Source organism: Psammomys obesus, unplaced genomic scaffold, assembly GCF_907164565.1.
Source record: "Psammomys obesus unplaced genomic scaffold, mPsaObe1.curated_primary_1811, whole genome shotgun sequence".
Lineage (NCBI taxonomy): Eukaryota > Metazoa > Chordata > Mammalia > Rodentia > Muridae > Psammomys > Psammomys obesus.
The window spans coordinates 33,062,603-33,075,947 of record NW_026587216.1 but is presented as its reverse complement, the minus strand read 5'-3'; the positions used below and the strand labels follow the sequence as shown (position 1 = coordinate 33,075,947).

The 13,345-nt window shown below is 37.9% G+C and overlaps 1 protein-coding gene across 1 annotated transcript in view; it reads left to right on the top strand.

The window, feature by feature from the left end:
- Tcea1 (transcription elongation factor A1) overlaps positions 1 to 13,345 on the top strand; it is a 35,147-nt gene that overhangs the window by 7,891 nt on the left and 13,911 nt on the right. Inside the window, exons 2-4 of the mRNA XM_055603272.1 lie at positions 791 to 853; positions 7,672 to 7,777; positions 13,126 to 13,213. Of these exons, the coding sequence (XP_055459247.1) occupies positions 791 to 853; positions 7,672 to 7,777; positions 13,126 to 13,213 (257 nt within the window). The remainder of the gene's footprint in view (positions 1 to 790; positions 854 to 7,671; positions 7,778 to 13,125; positions 13,214 to 13,345) is intronic.

The window sequence follows — 13,345 nt, the reverse complement described above, 5'->3', positions numbered from 1 at the left end:
TTTCTTTAATCCCCACACTTAGGGGATCTGAGTTTGAGGTCATCCTGATCTATATAGGGAATTTCAAACCAGAGCTACCTATTAAGACCCTGTCTTCAAAAAGCAAACAAACAAAAACAAAAAATAAAACAACAAAAAAAGGTAGTGCGGGTGGGATGTGGGGGATGATAGTTGGCCAAAAGCTATAGGTGGCACTGTTTTTCCTCTTTAATGCCAGGCTTTGTAATTTTTCCATGGGTTTTGTTCCCTCTTCAGCATCATGTAGAAGCTTTTCATTTTAGATGGTAATTGCCAGTAGACAATCTTAGGAGTATAACATGTAACTTTTGAATTATCTATCAGGTAGATAGTAGCGTTCTTGTGACAGATCGTAAAATATGGCCATTGAAGTGCGAGATTTGTAATTTTCACAAAACAGTGTCTTTTCCTTGCCTTGTGCACAGATAAGTACTAGTGGGACTGATAACATCTGTTAGACCTCCTTCATGTAGGTGTGTCCCATGGACATCTTAGGTATGTTTTTTATTACAGTAAGAAATTTTACATTTTTTCTCAGAACACACATTTGAATAAATACTATTGAAAATACAATTCAGTAAGTAATAGCCATAACTCAGAAATCAGTTGTTATTAAGCTCTGATATTTCAGTCTTCATTGCAAGGTGATGTATATGCATACATGTATCTTTGTACTCATATAAGTGATGAGCCACTGCAAGTTGTTAATCGCCTGGGCTAGTCCTTGCTTTACTGCCATGGAAATTCAATATGAACCTGTTTTATTTTATAGGCTGGTGCACTGGATTTGCTGAAAGAGCTTAAGAATATTCCCATGACCCTGGAATTATTACAGGTATGTGCTTCTATGATTTATAGTATTTGAATTAGCAATTGCCATAAGATAATCATCTTCATTACATCTTCCTCAAAAAGAACTTTCCAAGGCTGTGGGGTCATGAGAGCTCACTGTAAGAAGTATCCCTGGATTTCTGGCCTGGTTTGGTCTTTCAGCATAAAGAAAGAAAATCCCAATTGTTTAATTTTACCAATAAAAAACTCAGGAGCCAAATGCAGGGGTGAAAGCCTACTAACTCAGGCAGAGAAAGCACCCAGCTGACTTTCCTACTCAGCCAATGTCCCAGAAAGAAAAAGCCCTTCTTACTCAGCTCATGTCCCAGAAGGAAAAAAAATATCCCTTCCTCTTTCTCCAGGATGTCTTAAATACTTTGAACTCAATGTTCTTCCTTTTTGTTTACTCCGTATTAACTGGTTTCTTGTTCTACCTTTTGACCTAGGGTTAACTTTATTTAATCCTGTTTACAGAATGCTCTTGGATAATACATGTATGCTAGGGCTGAGCCACACCACAACCAGAAACAGCTTTTTCCAATACACAGTCTCGGTTTTCACAGTGGGATCAAATATCCTGCAACAGCTTAGTATTGGCATAACAGAGAATCACCCTTTCAGCATCAGCCATACATGCAAACAATTAAACAGAGTACATGTATGTCTCTGCACTGTGTGCCAGAAGAAGGCATCAGATACCTTATAACTTGGAAGTAACAGTTGGTGGGGAATTATCATGTGGATGCTGAGAATTGAACCTGGGTCCTCTTCATAGGCAACAAACCATCTTAACCATTGAACTATCTCTCCAGCCCCAGAAGTTGACATAATCTGGGTGTTCAAGAAAGCCTTCACACAAGTGGTTTCCAAAGAAATTCAGGTTTTCCCTCAGCATCCAGGATAGAGAAGAATATTTCAACAGAAGTAGCATGAGGAAGCAGTGTGGCATATTCGAGTAGTGCAGGGCAAGGAAGAGCTAGAGGCAGGGTAGCATCTAGACTGTCATATACTCTCAAGAACAGTACTGCCTGGAGGTGTTAGGAGAATATATAACCAGTTCTGCACCTTGAGAGAAATGGGAGACTTGAAAGACAGGAAGACTTACTAGTAAAGTTAATCAGGTATGCTCTGAAAAGGGAATAAACAAAGGTATTAGAAGTAAAAGTGGATAGAAGAGAATTTATGGTGGTGGCAGTATGGGAGGTGTACAGGTGGGGTCAGTAAGTAATCCAGTTTCATAGCAGTCCTGTTTGCTTTAGCCTCTTTGGTTTGGGATTAGAGGGATGTGCCACTATACTAGGCAAACAAGTGTTTGTTTGTTTGTTTGTTTGTTTTAGTTTTATTAATTTAAATTTTAAAACAGAGTCTTACCATGTAATCCAAGTTAGACTTGAATTTATGATACCTCTTGTCTCACCTTCTAAATGCTGGAAGTACAGGCATGTGCCATGATGCCCATTTATTTCATTTGTTTATTTTTATAAATAAATGCTTCATTTAATTATTTTAAACCAAGAATCAAACCATGGTCTAGGGCTTTGTACAGGCTAAGCAGGAGATCTACCACCAAGCTTCCTCTTTATCCTGAAGAGAAATTGGATAATGATAGACAATTTATAAGAATTGTTTGCTGATTGAAAGTGCGGAGGGTGAAAAGAATTTAGGATGAAACTTACCAAAAAGCTAGTAAATACAGCTATATTTGATTGTTAGTCATCTATTTGATTTCTGCTGTGGTAGGGACCAAGCCCTAGACATCTTTAAAGATTTATTTATTTATTCTGTATACAATGTTTTATCTGCATGCACACCTGTACACCAGAAGATGGCACAAGATCTCATTACAGATGGTTGTGAGCCACCATGTGGTTGCTGGGAATTGAACTCAGGACCTCGGGAAAGGCAGGCAGTGCTCTTTTCCTCTGAGCCATCTCTCCAGCCCCTAGACATCTGTTATTAAGTGAGGCACTCTACCACTGAGCTACATGTCTAGCTCTGTTCCTTTTAGTTTTCTTTAACACCTTTATTAATTTATACTTCACATGCCACATAATTTTTTCCTTTAAAGTATATACTTTAATAGTGTGTTGGTTAGATTTTTTTTTCCAACATAACACAAACTAGAGTCATCTGAGTATAGAGAGCCTGAAATAAGAAAACGACCTCAACTTGCCCTTATGTACGTCTGTGGAGTTGTTTATTTAAGTCTGTAAAAGACCGAAATCCAAATGGATCAAGGATATTTGCATGAGAACAGATATGCTGAATCTAATAGAAGGAAAGTATTCTTGGCACAGGAAAGGACTTTTTGAATAGGACACTAATAGCATAGTCATTAAGACCAAGAATCAATAATGGGACCTTATGAAGTTGAAGAGCTGTGTGACAAAGGATATAATCATTTGGGCAAAGGGTCAGCCTACAGTATGGGAAAAGATCTTTACCAAAAATATATTTGACAGAGGGTTATTATCTAATATGTATAATGAACTAAAAAGATAGCATAATGCTGGGGATGGTGGCACATGCCTTTAATTCCAGCACTTAGGAGGTAGAGGCAGGTGGATCTCTGTTGAATTTAAGGCCAGTCTGGTCTAAAAAGCAAGTCCAGGACAGCCAACGCTACAGAGAAACCTTCTCTCGAAAAACAAAAACAAACAAAACCCAAGCAACATAAAGAAATCAGCCAATTTTAAGATGGGTTATAGAGCTAAACAGTTTTCAAAAGATGAAATACAAATGACTAAGAAACAAAAATGTTCAACATCTTTAGCCATCAGGGTAATACAAATTTAAAACTACTTTGAGATTTCCTCTTTTAATCCAGTAAGAATGGTCAAGGTTAATTTTAGAAAAGCAAAACAAACAAACACTTCCTGGCAACTATGCAAGGAAAAGGGAATACTTATCCATTTACTGTTGGGATTGTAGGCTGGTACAGCCACTCTGGAAATTAGTGTGGATTCCTTCGGAAGCTGGGAATAGATCTATCTACCTTAAGATCCAGTTATGCCTCTTGGGCATAATCCCAAAGGCTTACTACAGAGATACGTGCTCCTCATCCATGTTTACTATTGTTCTGTTTGTAATAGCCAGAAATGGGAAACAGCCTAGAAAGCCATGAACTGATGAATGGGTAATGAAAGTGAGGTATAGTCACATAATAGAGTATTAACCAGCTGATAAAAATGAAATTCGTCGGTAAATGGAGTGAGCTAGAAAAAAAAAAAACCAAACCATCCCAAACGCGGTAACGCAGCCTCGAAAGACAAGTATTGCATGTTTCTTTTTATATGTGGATGTTAGCTTTTAAGCCTTCGATATGTGTGCTGCAATATGTATGCTACAATCCGAGTAACCACAAAGGTTATGTGCCTAGTTAGGGACCAGGTAGAGGAGGATCTCCCAAGGAGGGGAAAATAGTGTTATGGAGAAATAAGGGAAACTAGAATAGGAGGATTTAGTAGAAAGGGGAAAGGAAGTAATAAGGAGACTACTAATGCAAATGCCGTTTGAAAAGCCATGTGGAAATCTACTAAGGTAGAAGTATCCTAAAAGAACATGAAAGGAATCCAAATGGAGTCATCAAATAATAGTGGAGACAATGCCCCAACTAGACATCGTACTGTCAAGTCAAACCTCCAGTGCCAGGAATGCATTACATCTTGTTGAGTTGTTGGCAGAGGATTCCTAAATATCATAGGTCATTGCCAATGCTGTTGGATTGTCTGTACAACCTGGTGCTAAGACCCAGTTGCTGAGGACACTTACTAACAAACTTGGAGAAGTTGAGCTAGAGCTTGACTAGAAGCTTTACCCTACTAACTATTGTTCATGGTGCTGGAAAGTATTTTGTATGATACTGAAGGAGAAGGTAATCATCAGCATTACCCAGCTACAAATTCTGTGACCTTGCCTGCAAACTATTACTGGTATGATATTAGCACAAGTGTTATGGGAATAAGTAATAAATCGCTTTTTTATTGGATTTGAGGCCCACTCCATGAGCTGGAACCCATAATCTGAAACTGGTAAAGTAGTCAAGAACCTGAGACTAGATAGGTCGTGGACCTAGCGAAAAACCTAATACTATTATTTTACTAAAGAAACAGTTATAAAACAACTTTAATGAAAGGAATGCTGTACCAACAGATCAGTTCCTCACTTCAGTCAACCCACATCAAAGAAGGTTCTTTTTATAATAGATGGTAATTAACACAGAGACTTTTGCGTTCTGGAGGACTCAGTTCTAAATTGGGTGCCTTCATCAAACCCTTCTCAAGGGTTGGGAAAGGAAATGAAAAGATTAAGAACCACAGGTGATGGATGATGGCAAAGAAACAGCATCTTCCAGACACAACAGTACTAATGCATATATTTACTCACAGAGACTGGCAGCATGTACAGGTTCAAGCCAGATATGGTCCCAGCATTGACAAAGTGAAATGGACACAGACTTCCACCTTTAACCAAGAGCTTATCTGCAATTGGCACCTGGTGGGAAAAGGAAAAATATTTTTTTCTCTCTTTTTTTTTTTTTTCGAGACAGGGTTTCTCTGTGTAGCCCTGGCTGTCCTGGACTCACTTTGTAGACCCAGACTAGCCTAGAACTCACAGAGTTCCTACCTCTGCCTCCCTGAGTGCTGGGATTTTAGGCATGTGCCACCGCTTCCAGCTGAAAAATCATTTTTTCAATGGAGTATCTCTTGGGTATATCAGTCACAATCCAGGTCAGGCCTCATGTTCAGGAGTAGTTGACCAACAGAAAATAAACTCAATGTTATTTTTGTGGATTCTTTATTTCATTTTGTTTGTTATTTTTGGTCTTACTAGTCTTTTTCCCTGTTTTAATATCTGTGGGTTTTGTGCAATTTCTTGCTTTTTTTTTTTTTTTTAAGAGAAAGAATGTCCTAGGTAGGTAGGGAGGCAGAAAGGATCTGGGAGAAGATGGGAGGAGGAGGGAAAAACATAACCAAAATATATAAACCAATTTTAATTACTCAACTAGGGGTATATCATTTGCCTAACACATACAAGCCTGGGTTCTGTGCCCAGAAAGTAAAATAAACATAGGAACTTGTGAGTGATGGCGAATAGAATTTATGATTTGGAGCAGCCTGGCATAGGTGTGCAGTCCAGTTACTAGTCCTCCCATTTTCCTCCTCCCTTTTCTCCTGTGTGTCTGATTTTAAACAGGAACCTGGGTACAAGATAGGGAATTTATCTGTTACAGTGTCACAGGCCTATTTATAACATCTGTTAAAATCTTAACATAACCAGTTTTAGGAAAAGTCTTTTGAGAGAGAAATCCAGACTCGGTTGCCTAAGTAAATATCTTCCTATTCTCCATCCTTCTATTTCTGAAATATGCTATGGTCTTTTTATTTTTCACTCCACTTCAGCAGCCAGACCTCTTGTTATACAGTTAAATAGTCTCTTCCTTAAATAAGCATGTTTACTGTAGAAAGTTACAGTCTTAGAATAGATGCCAAGAAAAGTAATGGTTGGATTTAGTAATCAAAGCATCCTCTGATAATTAAACAGCTGTTGCCCAACAGCACAATTTATTATTCTCCTTATACCTTGGTCTCCTGCAGGACCGTCTATGATGCAAATTTCAGCACAGTTTGTCAGTCTACACTTCATAACAACTCATTAATTCAGGTTGTTTCCTCCATGCATCCAAAGTTAAGTTTTCTTTTTGAAAACTTACTTTGTTAACCCCAAATATTAGGAGTGGGTGTTAAAATTTCGTGCCTTTTTTTTTTTTTTTTTTCTATTGTTGAATCCTACTTGCTGTGCTCAGCTCTGAGAAATACAACACAGGCTACTGCAGTCCATATATATTCTAAATTCTTGAACAAAACTTCTGCTTTTGTGCAGTGTTAAATAATTTAGAAGGAAGCCTTTAAGTACCTTTTGAGATACTTTTGTATCTCAAAGGAATCAGCAGGGATTTTCCTTTATTTTTTTAAACAACTAAGAATGTCTTTTGTTGTGTTTTTCTCCCATAGACTATGTTTTGAAAGATTGTCTACTAACAACTTGAACTTACTGAATAATTTACCATTGTTATTTGCTGTTCATAATTCAGCTGTCATAGCTTTTATGGTTTTAATGAGTTGGAAAGGACATTCATGCTGGAGGTGGTCAAGCATAGATGAAAATTCCAGTCCTGCCAATTAGCAGTGGTATGATGCTGGGCTGGTTGTATTGGTATTTCCAGTCTGGCTTTTAAAAATAGTTAATAATGATCTCAATGTTCTTGGGAAGATTTATATACCTAGTTATTCTAGTATATAATATTGCTGCTTGTTAAATTTTATCTGTATTCTATGAAGTCCATTTTAATATCTGATTATATTCTGCTTATATAGGATCAAAAATAAAGGTTCTTTTTAATCTTCTTTAGTTGGTAGTTTTTGTCTGGATAGCTTTGTTATAAGTTACAGGCAGTGCTTTGAGGTAATCTTTGTAGAAGAGTATAGTGCAAACAAAGGCATGCGGGATGATGGTCGTGAGTACCTACTGTGCAAGTACATTTTACACATCACTTTCGTTTTCTCTCTGAAAGACTGATTTCAGTTCTCCTTTGGCCTTTATGCCACATTAAAAGTTGTTGATCTCAGTAATGAATCATCGGTGAATTCAGTGCTTGATCTGAAGACATACGTACTTCAGGTTTGTAATGTGCACTTTCATCACAATGTGAATAATGTAAGTTTTTAAGTCCGAAGTAGAAAGAGAAGTTTGAAAAAGAAGAGTGGTTAATAAGTTATTTGAAACAGCATTGATGGACACTTTGTTGTTGTTGCCCTGCAGTCCACAAGAATTGGAATGTCTGTCAATGCTATTCGCAAGCAGAGTACAGATGAAGAAGTCACATCTTTAGCCAAATCTCTCATCAAGTCCTGGAAAAAATTATTAGGTAAAACTTATCATTGCTTACATATATTTATTATGTCCTGGCTTGTTCATTTTTTTGTCTGTGAATCCAGACTTAGTAAAATTAGTGCTTTGTAATAAGGATGAGGGGCATAGTTTAATTTGCTTTTAAGTTGTAGGCTAATAAACTCAGTGGTCTCTGTAGATAAGCTCTTTCATAGTTTTCTCCAAGGGAAAGGTTGTATATGCTCTCTGAAGTGATTTTAAAATAACTTGTAACTATACATTTTAAAATGAAGACTGCTCATATTTACTCTGTCCAAGTCAGCTTTTATTATTTTTCATATTTAATCGTTTTTTAAGTAAATAATTTGAGAGTAGATTAAATGTCATTTTATTTATTAATACGTAGGTGTACATCTCCTCAGAACAAGCTTTTCTTTTTCTGTCTTAGCTTCCTTCATTTATTTGAGATAGGCTCCCACTTTGTTGTATAAGCTGTCCTGGGACCTGAGATGCTGCCTCATACTCCAGAGTGTCTAGAATTATAGGCATGTGCTGGCATTTACAGCACAAGTCTTATGAAATTGTAATAAAAGGAAAGCAAACATTAATGAAATCCTTTAACTTACAGTCCATGCTCTAGTTTGCTGCTATCCCTATGTACTTTTACATTATTTGTTTACTTGATACAACCTAGGGCTATCTAAGAGGGAACCTCAACTGAGAAACTGCCACCATTAGATTGACCTGTATGCAAATGTGTGGAACATTTTCTTGATTAATAATTAATGTAGGAGGGCCTAATCCACTGTGGGTGGTGACACCACTGAACAGATGATCAGGGTTATAAAAGAAAGCAAATAGCCATGAAGAGCAAGCCAGAAAGCAGTATTCCTCTAGAGTCTCAGCTTCATTCTGGTCTCTTCCTGCCTTGCTTGATCTGCCTTGGCTTCCCTCAGCCAAGACAGTAACTTACCTACTCAAGATGGTAAGCCAAATAAACCCTTTCCTACCCAAGTTGCTTTTGGCCAGTGTTTTATTACAGCAACAGAGAAGCAAAGTTGGACACAGAATAATGCTCTTTTGAAGTTTTTGACCTCTTCTACTATCTAGTCCATAATCGTGTTTAGTTTTTTAATCTTAACAATTCTGTAAGTCTTTAATTTTTCTTCTGTAATGACATTTTGGAGAATATAATAGACTTCTTCCCTCCCTCCCTTCTTCCCTCCCTTCCTCCCTCCCACCCTCCCTCCATCCCTCCTTTCCTCCCTCCCTCCCTCCCTCCCTTCCTTCCTTCCTTTCTTTTCTCTCTTTTCTTTTTTTCTTCTGGTAAAGTTTCATGTAATCCAGGCTAACCTTGAACTGGAAGTATCAAATGATAACCTTAAACTCCTGATTGTCCTATCTCTGCCTCTCAAGTACTAGGATGACAGGCATGCAGGCTAGAGGTGTAGTAGGCTGCAGGAACCAATGGAACACTTTGGTGCCCACATGGAGGCCATAGCAGGCCAGAGTTTAGAAAGCAGGTAGAGGGAAGCAGTAGCTTAAGAACTGGTCTCTAGCCGGCATATACCTTTAATCTCAGCACTCAGGAGGCAGAAGCAAGCAGATCTTTGAGTCAAGACTAGCCTGGTCTACAGAGTGAGTTCCAGGACAGCCAAGGCTACACAGAAACCCTGTCTGAAAAACCAAGAAAAGTAAAAATAATTGGATTCTGGAATTTGGCATCAAATTTTGTGGGTAGCAGAAGCGAGCAGAAACAAACAAATGGTCCCAACATATATTAGGAGATTCAGGTCAGCAGCATAGTTAGAAGTACTGTCTCATTTATGGCACTCCCTGGTTTCAGCACCTGATGAATGAAAAAAGAAATTAGACATGACTGCTTCTATGTGTGCTGGAGGAGAAAGTTTATTGTAGATAGAGGAGAGACATCCGCAGAGGTATCTGGGAGAGTCCAGAGTAGTCACCATGAACCATATGTGCAGAAGAGAGAGGGGAACCAGGTGCAGCAGTCAGGAAGCCCAAAAGAGAAGTGACCAAAATGGCTGAATTAATGTTGGGAAGGGCAGCCCAGCTCTTGGGCTGGAGAATTTAAGATAGGAGGTGGGTTGTGTCAGCCAGGAGGGCCCTGTTACAAGTAGGGACTAAGGGATGCAAAGAGGACCTGACACCCTGGTCCACTTTGGTATGTTAAATAGGCAAATCAGTCATTTGTCTGGGCTTTTTTTTTTTTTTTTTTTTTTTTTTTTTTTTTTTTTTTTTCTGGTTTTCCTACTGCTTCTCAGGGTTAAATCAGGCTGAACATCCATAGTTGGAATATTACTTAAGTATATTAGAGTCTTAAGTCTCATACCCAGGCAAAGTATGTATTTTATTGTTCTTATAACAGTTACTCTGTGAAAGACCCTGAATCTGTCTTACATTTTATTAGATCATGTCCCCCCAAATTTAGTATTTATTATTTTTTCCCAGTCTTTATAGTGATGATTACAAAGTTTTTATTTCTTTACCCTTCAAATCATCACTAAGCTAAAAGAAAACATTGTCTTTCGTAGATTCTTAATCTGTATGATGGGCTGCAGTCTACTACTATTCATATGTATTTACATTATTCCAACTTTGGCTTAGGCTGGTTTCTTGGTTAGCACTCTTCAATGCGTTTGATCACTTACCAACATTCTGTATCTATAGTATATATTGGGCTTGTCCTAGTTTGGTTTCTATTGTTGTGGTAAAATACTTTGACCAAAAAGCAACTTGTCGAGGAAAAGATTTGTTTGTTTTACACATTCTGATCATAATCTATCATGAAGGAAAAAGTCAGGGCAGGATCTTAAGCAGCAATCTGGAGGCAAGAACTAAAGCTTTCAGAGGCTGTGGAGGAATGCTGCTTTCAGGCTTGCTCTTCATGGTTTTGCTAAGCCTACTTTCTTATGCATCCAGAACCACCTACCTAGGAGTGACACCACCTACTGTGGGCTGGGCCGGTGACCTCAAGTGGGCTGGCATGTGGGAGGCCATGTCAGTCAGTCAAGAAAATGTCCCCACAGACCAGCTTACAGGCAGTCAGTAAAGGCATTTTCTTTACAGAGGTTCTTTTTCCCACATAACTCTAGCTTGTGTCCATTTGACAAAAGACTAAACAGGACAGGGCCCATCAGTTTTTCTAGCCCCTACTGGGTATGGCTGGCTACCAGGTTCTATATGTGTACTTATTTGTGTTGTCATTTTTATATATGAAAATACTGTTTTATTTTTCATTGTAATTGTCATTTAATTGGCTTCAGTGTAGTCCAGTCAGTGGGCATGCAGTGATTTTATCAATTGGCTTTTGTTAGCTTTGTTATTGTTGCTTTTAACTTTTTGGCTGTTCCATCCCGATGAGTTTCTGTTTAAAATTGTTTTTTAAAGATCCTTAATTTGGTTTAAAGATTTAGTGCTATTGCTAGTAGGTAGCACATTTTTTAGTACTTTGGATATGTCAACCATTGACATGCATCCGTGCAGTTAAGCTTCAGTATAATCCACTGTTTTAGGTGCTATTAATGAACTCCTGGTGGAGGCAATTAAAGCACTGACCAGTTTAAATATCTTGGACAAGTTGGGTCAGTGGTAAAAAGTTGGGCTTGAGCCTTACTATAGGAGGTCTAAGTACTCCCTTCTCTGCCAGCTGTGCTCTATTGCCTACAATACTATATTGAATAGTAGGAATGCCCCCACCCCAAGGAATAGACATCAACCCATGGCCTTGACTATACTAAGCAAGAGTTCTGCCATTAAGCCCCATTAAATACTAGTAGGAATGTTTGTGGGTCTGTTTCTGACTCACCTTAAGTCACGTTTTGTTTGAGTCAAGTTATTACTCTAGTCCTCACTGGCCTGGAGACTATGAACTAGGCTGTCAAACTTAGAGATTTGCCTGCCTCTGCATCCAAATGCTGGGTGTGCTCCTAACCCCACTCCTATGTCATTATTAATACTGGCTTTCTAATTCACAATACTAAGACTCTGGGGCTTTTTTCCCCCTTGCCTTATGGTTAGGAGACAAGGACTCACGATGTATCCCAGACTAGCCTCAAATTTGCAATCCTCCTGCCTCTGCCTCCTGAATGTTGGGATTATAAAGGTGCAGTTTTTCAGGCTTTTGAGGAAAATAATTGAAAATAACAAAGTGTGATGTAATTAATATGTAAAAAACTAAAGAATACGTTCATGTATAGAGGGCTTGAATTGTATTTCAGGTTGATAAAATTATACTTGAAATGAAATTGTACAGTTGCATTATAGACCTTTCTTTAGCCATGCTAATGATCCAGGCTGTGTAAGGATTGTCTGTGGAATTTTAGCAATTATCATGCTTATGCTTCATTACTAGAGATTTAGATGGAATGAATTTGGACTGAAGCATGGCATGAGATTGTGTTTAAAAGTTGTCTAGGTGATCTTCATAACCAGTTGAATATATGTTCTTCAGTGTTTTATGCAGAGTGAGATGAATGTTTATTTATATAGACAGAACAAAGTATAGGTAAGTGAAATAATTTCTCCAATAGACCTAAATATTTTCTAAATCTAGCGTGGGGCCAGTTTTGACTGGCAAAGGATGAATGAATGCTTCTTGTCAATGCAAAGATAATTTCTTTGACTCATGTTACATGTGTTCACAGTGTTCAATTGCTTTCCTCTCAGTGATTCTTAACTTTCCTAATGCTGTGACCCTGCTCTGACCCTTTATTGCAGTCCCTCATGTTGTGGTGACCTCCCAACCACAAAATTATTGCATTGCTACTTCATACCTGTAATTTTGCTACTGCTATATAAACTATTATGTAAATATCTGATATGCAGTATATGTGACCCACAGGTTGAGAACCACTGCTGTTCTATTGATAAATCATTAAGTTAGATGAGTTGCTGAATAGACCATACTGATGCTTGAGTGGTCTCTATGAAGATGCTCTTCATTCACTCTTCCCAGAAATAATTTAACTTGCTTTAAGTAGCACTTTAAAGCTTTTAATTTATTATAAAATCACTCAGATGCTATTGATCTTTGTACTAGGCTCTCATTTTTCAGAATGGCCATGCTTACATTCATTCACACTCTTTCCTTTGTATAATTTCCTTTAAACTTTCAGGCGCCATTGACATATGAATTTCTGTTTCATTCCAAGTGACAATTTAGGAGTGTTAATTGTATGGCTGTTGTGAAAAATGCCCAGTATGCTAATATAATAGCTTTCTTATATTTATATGCAGATTTTAATGATCTTCTTTGGGGCTTATTAATTTATTTATTTAGAGAGTTTAGGCTATTAATGTATAGCACTTTGTGTTCGTTTTTAAAAAAAAATAGACTGTTTAGGAATTTGATAAATTTTTCAGATGGACCATCAACTGATAAAGACTCTGAAGAAAAGAAAAAAGAGCCTGCAATTTCATCACAGAATAGTCCTGAAGCAAGAGAAGAAAGGTAGCTCACTTTATGTAAATTAATTTCTGCTGAGGTTGCTGTCTTAGGGTTTCTATTCCTATGATAAAAGCCCGGCAGTGGTGTCACACACCTTTAATCCCAGCACTTGGGAGGCAGAGCCCTCTGAGTTTG